Below are 9,117 nucleotides of genomic sequence, written 5' to 3'. Positions count from 1 at the left end.
ATGCGATTGGCCGCTCTCAGCAAAGCCCGCCCCTACCCAATTCTATTGGCCTCTAACTGAAGCCTGCTGCGCTGCCTACCTGAGAGCCTCTGTCTCAAGCCTCACCGCCCGGCCCTGGGTCACCTCTCAGGTCCACATCTCCCAGTGAACGCGGCACACACACGGTACAGAAACCTTCCAGAAACTCAATAAATCAGGCTCCTCTCGGGCCGTGTTCCTCCCATGCCTAGGTCTGCACAGCCTACAGAGAGACTCACTCAACTCTGATCCCAACTAGATCCAAAGCAGCCCTCTCAGGAAACCTCACCCATGCCCGGAGATGACGAGAAGACTTCTGTTGCCCTGGAGACTACTTGGCATTTCTGTTGCCCTGGGGATCGAAGCCTGTCCTGGGTTCTAGAGCGCATCCTTCATTGGTCCTGGACCTCTCTTCTTCCTTCCCTTTATTGCCTTTATCAACTGGGGCCAGAGTCCCTTTGCTAAGGTCTGCAGGTGCCTAAGCCTTCCCAAACAAACTTAGCAAGGCCTCTCATTAGCACCTACAGCCTGGCTCATCAACAGCAAAACCATTCCGTAGGTCAGAATCAATACTTCCCCCGCCAACCCAGGTAAAGATCCTGACCTAAGGACTTGGGACCACCAAGCCCAAGCAGAGAGGTAGGTAGTTTTTCAAACAGCCCTCCACCCCAGCCCTTTACCCTGCCACTTTTCCTAATACCATCTGTCCCTCCCGGCACGTCCTCTACTTTTGTCCGCGTTCTCACCCATTACTTTTTAAAAAAACAAACCTTTAATTTTATTTTATGTGTATGGGTGTGTTTGCCTGCGTGTATATTTGTACACCACATGAGTACAGTGCCTGTGGAGGCTGGAAGAGAGGGTCAGAACCCTTGGGACTAGAACTACAGGCGGTCGTGAGTGGCCATGTTGAGAATTAATCCCAGGTCTTCTGCTGAGAGATCTCTCTAATGAGCTTAAGATGCAATATCTCAAGGTAGCTAATACTGTCTCTGAGGCACGGGACAAACTACAGATCAGTGAAACACGTGAATCCTTAAGTAGCACTTACAAATGATGATAGACTTGTACAGATGACAGGGTCTGTGTTGGAAGCCTGAGTGATAGCACTGGCCTGTAATTTCAGTACCTGGGAACTAGAGGCAGGAGAATTATTGCCAGTTCAAAGCCAGCTTGGTCCAAATTCTAGGCCAGCCAGGCCTGTAGTGAGACCCTGTCTCAAAATACCAAGGGTTTTTGGGTGTAGCTCCACGATAGAGCACTTGCCAGCATATAAAAGCCTTCAGTTCATTCCTTAGCACCTGAAAGGGTCTGAGGTGGTGATAACAGACCTTGCCAGTCAGGGCCAAGAAACTTGGATGTCATCCATTAGGCTGGTTCAGGAGATTGTGTGTTCAAAAGCTCTTGCTGGAGGAGGAAAGAGCTTCCCTCCTGGATCTTTCTAGGGTGAATTCAGCATCCTCCCTCTTCACAGCATCCTGGAGATAAGCCATCCATTCTGCTCCTGTGTGTTGCATTGCCTCTCTCTCAAGCTCATCTGGTCCCAGATGCATACATGGTGCCTGAGTAAAGTATTAGTTGGGGCTGTTTATAAAATGTGTCCTAAGTGAAAGGTTGAGTGGGTGGATATGCAGAGGTGGTAGTGGAGAGCCAATGGTACTGTACCGCCAGGCAGAAAATAATGAGAACATGAACAAATTGAAGGGAGCGGTGAGAAAGAGATACATTTGGGGCGTGTTTGGAAGATTAGGAGTAGTGCTAGTTGCAGATGGCACTACAGAAGACTAGGGTAAGACATGTGTTTCCAGGTTTGAAGGGAGTGGGACTTCCCTGGGAAAGACCTAGCATGTGCACCTAAAGCGCAAGGGAATAACGAGATCCGAGTTAGAGATGCAGATTTAGAAGCCAGTGGTAGCCAGGCACGGTGATGCACCTTTATAATGTCATCCTCGCAAGACCGAGGCAGGAGTCCTATAAGGCGTTCAGAAAGAGCCTGGGCTACAAGGCCTTCAAAAGAAAAAGAGGGGAGAGAGGTAGGAGGGGAACACAAGTGGACACAGCATGTAGCTGGAAGTAGTTGAAGCCTTGCACATAAATGAGATTAAGGAAGGAGGCTGGTATCCCTGGAAAACAGCTGTGTGTTCTGTGGCATTCTCCTGGGCTCTTCGAAGCCAACCCCACTCGGGCACTTCAGAGCGACAATTCCAGGATCTTAAGACATGCCCCACACCCTGCACTTGGACTGGCAAAGTAGCTGTGTTGGGGCTCCCTCCTGGGCCATGGTCCTCTGCTACCATCTACTGATGAGATTCTGACTCCTGCTTCTGTTGCTCCATCTTTAAATTCCAGCTCCCTGCCACCCTACAATAGTACTGTGGGGGGGGGGGGTTACATGAGAGGCCCTCCTGGGACACCCTGAAATTCAGACTTCTTTCTTACTTGTAATGTCTTAGGTGCACTACTAATTTTTTTTCCTTATCTGTACCATCTGTGAACCCTGGGGCTCTGCTCTGACTTATAGACCCTCCAGCCTCAGCCTAATGGAGCCTGTACCTTATTCTGCCACTAGATGGAAGCAGATCAGACCACAGAAGGCCCTCAGGACACTCAGGATGCAAAGGAACAGCCTTCTTTAAAGGACCCCAACGCTGAAGACTTGTACGAGGCCACTACCCATGAAACTCCCTTACAGCCCTCCGGCTCGCAGAAACATTTCCAGCCTCCAGAAATCCATCTTGAAACACCTGCCCCCCTGAATGCCGACACCAAGGGCTCTGAGGGCCTCCAGGATTCTTCTGTCTCCGGAACTCCTCCTGTAAAGTCCAGTTCTTCTGGGCTTCTTTCCCTACCACCCCAACTGTCTCCTCAGTCTGTGACCTCTCTAGAAAAAGCCATCGCCGAGATTCCTTTGGAGGAGCTTGACTATGGCAGTCCTGTCTCTAAAGTCAAAGAAGAACCTCTTGAGCTCTCACCAACGGCCAATATCCCAGAGTATGAGAGTCCCATCTCCGAAGTCCAAAAAGAACCTCTTGAGGTCTCGTCAACAGCCAGTATCCCCAAGTATGAGAGTCCCATCTCCGAAGTCCAAAAAGAACCTCTTGAGGTCTCACCAACGGCCAATATCCCAGAGTATGAGAGTCCCATCTCCGAAGTCCAAAAAGAACCTCTTGAGGTCTCACCAACAGCCAGTATCCCTGAGTCCTCCCATGAGCTTACCTCTGATAAAGTCCCACAGACCCAGGCCCCTGAATCTGAGCACTTTCCAAAGCACTCCTTTTCAGAATCACCAACCCAGGCCAAGGAGGACGGATCTACAAAGGAGGGGGAAGCAGGGGAAGATGAGCTGGCAGTGGGTACTAGTAAGATCCCTGCAGCCAAGCCTGGGCTTCGTGCAAAGAAGAAGAAGGAGAAAAGAGCTGGTGGTAACTGTTCCTACCTTTCCCCTGTCCCTGTGGCTTTTGCACTACCCTTGACTTACCCAGAAGTGGGGGACTGGGTTACTCTTTTGCATGTGAGTCCTCTTAGTCTTAAGGCATTTTCTCTCCCCTCTGGTTACTCAGCCCCTCCCTTCCCAGGTGTTACAAGCCGCCCAGTGGTCCCTGCTAAGCGGGCAGAACTGGTGGAAATGGCTAAGGCAGTGCACAGAGAGCAATTTGATGATCAGGTGAAAAATCTTTTCCAGTGGGAGAAGGATTCAACCCTGAAGGCCATCCAGACAGGTGAGCCCAGGTGGCCTTCCAGAGGTCTGTAACAGGCCCACAGACAGCTTCCAATCCAACAGATTTGGGAACCTGCCTCTTCAATATGGGAATGGCCATGCCACCTGCCTGGAATCTGGAAGGGGAGCAGGTGGGCTATCCTGAAAAAAAGTGAAGATTTCATATGAGGTCCAAGTAGCAATAGACAGATGTACTAAAGTAACTGAAGTTGTTACCAACAGAAGAATCGGGGCGGGGGGGGGGGTCAGCCCCAGATACAGCACCCTGATAATCTATACCCGAGCGACCCGAAGGTCCCAGGACCTTGGACAGTTTCTAGGAGCCTTGTCCCCATATGAATATGTCAAAGGATTTTGGTCCCTTTATTCCACTAAAGACTGTCATTTCTCCATGCCAAATCCATGATCATCAGAGTGCCTGAAACCACTGAGGGGTCCTTTCCATTCCAATTTTCTATATATATAGACAACGATGACCTTTAAGGATAACCTTAAACTTCTGATCCTCCTACTCCTACCTCTGGAGTGCAGGGGTTACATGTGTGTGCCACCACAGCTGACTTGACATGGTGCTGGGGCTTTGGGTATGCTAGACAAGCACACTGCCCACTGAGCTATATCCCCAGTCCATGGAGAACACCTGATAGTCCTGTGAGTGGAAGCAGTGTCTCTGTAATGGGTGTGCAGATGCACTGTGTAAACACGGGGCACACTATGTGTAAGCATGTCTACCTGTGTTACTGGGTTTCACAATCTATCAGGATTATTAATCTTAGTAAGAGAGCCACTCTGGTCCTCTGAGATTCTCGACTTCCTAGATAAATTCAATCGACGGTACAATATTTGCTTGAGCCTTCTACTTCCGCTCATGGTTATGGTGGAAATATGTCAACAAGACTAAGATACAAAGACAACTAGAAAATCCTTTATCCTTATCCTCCGTTTGTAATCTATTCAGCCACACCTCCAGGCATGGACCCTCTCCCCTTCATCTCTATTATTTTTAAAGTCTCACTTGTTTCTGGGTTTCTACTGATAGTGAAATCTCTCTTTAGTTAACAGCTATTACTGTTACTTTTGGGTTTTTTTTTTGTTTTGTTTTGTTTTTCAAATTCAGGTTCTGTTCAGGTCCCCTTTTAGAGCCTCCTGTCCACTCCTTACTATTTAAGATATCTCTATTTCTTCTTAGTTTTAAATGTCTGTTTTCCTGCTTAAACAAATGGTTTGTGCACTTAATCCCACCCTAAGTTACCTGAGGTCTGTATCCTTCTGATGAAGATCTTGATCAGAGACTCCCTAAGAATGTATGTGATGTGCATAGAAATGTGAAATGTGAACTCTTCCTAAGTTCCTTCCACAGTTTTTAAGTTCTTTCCACAGTTATTATGCATCAACTGTACCCAAGCACTGAGTTTTAGTTGTGCAAGCAGTGACACAAGAAAGGCCTCAAGGATAAAACTGTCCCTCAAATTGCACAGTGAGACCCTGTCTCCAAAAAAATTAGCAAAACAAGGATCTCTCAGATAATTGGCACTCTAATAATCAATGCCAATAAGTAGAATGGCAATTATAATTTAGGCTAGCAAATTGTTATGCTCAGGGTACTGCAGGGACAGAGGAAAGAGCTACCCACTTCTGGTACTAGACTACTCAGCATTGGAAAGAAAAAGTGTCAGAGTTAGTATCTCAGAGGAGAGGGGAGACAGACAAGCCAAGTGTGCTGACACACAGCTATAATCCCAGCACTTGGTAGGCTGAGGCAGGAGGATCACATCTTTGAGGTTATCGCTGTCTATATGGTGAGTTCCAGGCCCAGCCTGGATGGCATAACAAAAAGAGCCTATCAAAATAAAAATTTAAGTAAAATAGAAGGACTTGACCGGACAAGAAGTCTTAGAAGACTGTAGTGTTTTGCCTGATGCAAGAATGTTGGTGGGAACCCTAGCTCAGCTCTGGAAATACAGAACTGTGCAGGCATCTGTGTGCCAACGTGATGAGTCACTGTCACGTCCCAAGGGCACCCAAGCATCACCAAAATATTTTAAAAAGGATAACAACATGCATATTTGTGCTTTTAAATGACTACTCTGGCGGTAGAATACATGGAATACAGCGAGGTTGGACACAGGAAGACCACACTGAAACACCAGTGATAATCAAGAACGTTGCTGGGTGAAGGCAGGGACAGGGAGAGAGGGAGATTCATGAGACACTAACAAGGTAAAGCTGATAACTGGATCTCTGGGTGTGTAGAGTGAGTTGAAAATGGTTAACTACCTGGAGTGACACTTGGCTTAAGTGTCTGACTGAGCGAAACCGAGTGCCTGAAACAGCAGGTGCGGGGCACACACAAACCTGGGGAAACTGAGGGCACAAGCTGGAGAGGGTTTGAGGTGAAAGCTGGGTATGTGTTTAGTGGAACATGCTGGTGAGGATGGCCCTGTGGGTCCGAAGACCCGGAGATGGCTAGGGTGGAAGCATCCTTTGTGTAAAGACAACTGTATGTACCATGAAAGCCTTCTAGAAATCAAAAGCCGACATGCAAGCAAGGCTACACAGTTGCACAGTCAGAATGCCTCCTCTGCCTGCCTAGTCCACTTCTAACCGGGAGAGTTTGGAACCAGAGAATAGAATCCAGAGCCAGATCCCAGCTTCCCCACTTAAAGGGTGTAGAATAGAATAGGACTGAACCGGATGGGACGGGACGGGACGGGATCTGAGGGATTCTCTTTAGCCTTTCTTCATACTCTTCATCTGAATGCTAGATACTAATTCCCACATTCATGCTTAGGCCGGCCAAGCCTTGAGCTTCCCGGTGGACTCGGGCTCATGTGTACCCATCACCCTCTCAGCCACTAGGTTTAGCTTTTGTCGAAAGTTCAGAATTCCTCTAGTGGAGCCCTGGTTCTGTCCTGCCCATTGTGACCTTGCTCTCTGTGCTCCCCATCAAACATTCCGGGTACGGCAGGGTCCTGGCACTGCAGACAGACTGCATCAATCCAGAAGCAGCCGAGCCAAAAGACATACCTGAGCAGGTTTTAGAACCTTAGAACCTATGGGTAAGATAAGAACGCCTGGGCTGAGGCACAGAATTGTGGATTATGCCACAGTAGGAATTTGTTCAGTCAGTCAGTCAGGAGGTCTATACTCTCTGACGTCTCCTTCATTGGCAGGATTAGAGCTATAGATGAAAATATAGATCCTGCCCTTGTGGGGAAGCTGGGGACAACTTTTAGGAGAGGTGCTGCTTCCATTGAGACTTTCAACAGGCGTGACCCTATAGCTACGGCTCCTCCATGGGGACTCAGGCTAGAGTCTGGACTAGAAATTAGGAAAGTTTCTGCTCTCATGAAGAAGCAGGGGGCTGTCCAGCTTTCCTGTCACCTCTGCCTAGCCCTGTCCTTGGCTGGTGACAGGACTTGCCACAAAGCTGAATTCTTTCAGCCCTCACAGCTAAAACCGGGGTCTTGTAACTGCCTGTCGGTGCCCACATTCAGGGACACTAGCTTCCCTTTTCTTTCCTGATGCCCTTTCCATTCCTCACAACTTAGATTATTTTGATCTTAGGGTCATGACTTCTGATAGGCCCCTTTCTCCTGACCCCTGGAGAGCCCTCGGCCACCCTTCTCAGAATCATTGCGAGCATTAGTTACACGACACTAGAACACAGGGGCATTGCAGGGGTGTCAACCTGGCCAGGGAGGGAGCAGGCATTCTCCCTCCTCTTCACACCAGATCTGGCCAACTTCCAGCCTTTCTCCAGGGTCCTTCACTGGCAATTCTCCTCATGAACCAATGCCTATCACCTACTATCCTCTTGGCCAGTTAGCTTATCTCTTGCTCACCGTTGACACTTCAGAAAGGTTGGGCTCTGGCATGGAGAGGGAAGGAGGTAAGAAACCCTACAGTCACAGGGGCTTCGTGTTCACCTTCAATATTTTCTATAATCTCCCTGCTCCAAAACTGAAGCCCGCCTTCAGTTATCTCTCATAGGCTGGCAAAGAGTGGATCCCAGGATGGGAAGGGAACCAATGATTCTTTGTGATAAGAAAATCATTTAAAAAAAAAAAAGTCTAAGAGCCGGAGGTGAGCAGGGTAGCAGGGTAAGGCGGTACGTTCCCCACCCCGACTCCAGGGGATCCATCTGAACACTTACTTGTAGGGAGTTTAGGGTTTCTTTTCCTTTTTCAGTCTTCCCTGTTACTCCATATGTAGGTATCTACATTGGCTGGCGCTGCCCGCATTATTTATGGGACTGTTTCCGGATAGGAGATGAGTCCAAGTGCTTTTGTGGACATTTGTTGAGAGAACACCAGATCATCTCAGGTAGGAAAGAAGTTACCAGACTCTTGTCAAATATGGAGGGGCTACTGTATTCTGGTCTCTTGAAGGGAGAGACAGAGAAATGAACGTGAATCCGGGAGAGATCTGCATAGAAAGATCGGGTCTTGCCCGGGGCTGGTTTCTAATGCTCGACCATCATCTCCGTTCTCCAAGATCTGTCAGTGCCCTGCAGTGTGAGCCAGTGCAGGTGCCTCATGTTTTGTTTTATCCCGTCACGCCCAGAGGAGGTGGGTGAGTTCTGGCTCAAGAAACGGGCCACCTTCGACCCCAAGGCCTGGAGGGCCCAATGTCGCTGTAAACACACTCACGAAGAACATGCAGCCACCGGCGCTCATCCCTGCAGGCACCGTGGTAACTCTAGTACAAAGGGGTGTTTGGGAGTGGAGAAGGGGTATGGGGTGAAGATAGGCGTGTGGTAAGGAAGAGGTGAGGTCCTATAATCCCTTATATTCCTTTTGGGTGCTCTTTTACCCTAGGCTGTTTCTGCCCCTCTTTTGAGTCTAATTTCCTCTGTGTGGCCTGCGACCGGCGCTGGGAAGAACATGAGACGTTCTTTGAGACTGGGGATACCAGGCGAAAAGGAAAAAGACCTTATGGTGAGGGAACAACATGGGACAGGGGACCATGCCAGCATCTGTAAGCAGAAGGCCAGGCAGAAAGGCACTCCCACACTCTCCCGCATCCTCTCTGGGTCTTATGTCCCCAGGCTACCCCGCATCCCATGCCTGCATCCCATGCCTGCACTGCCTTCTACCACACCCACACCCACCCCCCAGGAATAGACTGTGCCTTTTGCAGAGATGCCTGCCTTCAAGATGTCATCCTCACCAACTCTACCTTGAGGCCCTCCAGATTCAGGGTGTCTCTGGCCACCCCAGTTCCCACCCTAGATCCCTTGCATTCCCTGGCCCAAGTGATCCCCACACCTGACCCTTTCACCTCTGCTCTTCCCTCCTCCAGGAGCAAACAACATCAAGAACTGGCACAGGAATTACTGAGCCTAGGCAAGATCAGCAATAAAGTGGAAACCAATAGAA

The 9,117-nt window shown here is 49.0% G+C and overlaps 1 protein-coding gene across 3 annotated transcripts; it reads left to right on the top strand.

Annotated features, from left to right (window-relative positions):
- Positions 1-87: 87 nt before the first annotated feature.
- Fam221b (family with sequence similarity 221 member B) lies at positions 88-9,117 on the top strand. 3 transcript variants are annotated; one of them, XM_021160416.2, is made up of 7 exons: positions 88-657; positions 2,588-3,440; positions 3,594-3,737; positions 7,952-8,062; positions 8,234-8,431; positions 8,557-8,676; positions 9,041-9,117. In XM_021160416.2, exons 2-7 carry the CDS (start codon positions 2,588-2,590, stop codon positions 9,076-9,078), a joined length of 1,464 nt encoding a protein of 487 aa, XP_021016075.1. In that variant the 5' UTR covers positions 88-657; the 3' UTR covers positions 9,079-9,117. The 3 variants fall into 3 exon arrangements, with proteins under 3 accessions (XP_021016075.1, XP_021016074.1, XP_021016078.1); XM_021160415.2 differs by having other exon boundaries at positions 3,579-3,737; XM_021160419.2 differs by lacking the exon at positions 3,594-3,737.

The sequence above is a fragment of the Mus caroli genome, unplaced genomic scaffold (genome assembly GCF_978045245.1).
Source record: "Mus caroli unplaced genomic scaffold, Mus_caroli_1 scaffold_6, whole genome shotgun sequence".
NCBI classification, from domain to species: Eukaryota; Metazoa; Chordata; class Mammalia; order Rodentia; family Muridae; genus Mus; species Mus caroli.
This window is presented reverse-complemented; position numbering and strand designations above follow the sequence as displayed.

Excerpts from the sequence above, each read along its gene's own strand:
- Fam221b (XM_021160415.2), top strand. The coding sequence starts at position 2,588 with ATGGAAGCAGATCAGACCACAGAAGGCCCTCAGGACACTCAGGATGCA. Across the intron at positions 3,441-3,578 it reads GAAGGAGAAAAGAGCTGGTG|CCCCTCCCTTCCCAGGTGTT; the intron begins GTAACTGTTCCT and ends CTGGTTACTCAG. Across the intron at positions 3,738-7,951 it reads CCTGAAGGCCATCCAGACAG|GTATCTACATTGGCTGGCGC; the intron begins GTGAGCCCAGGT and ends CTCCATATGTAG.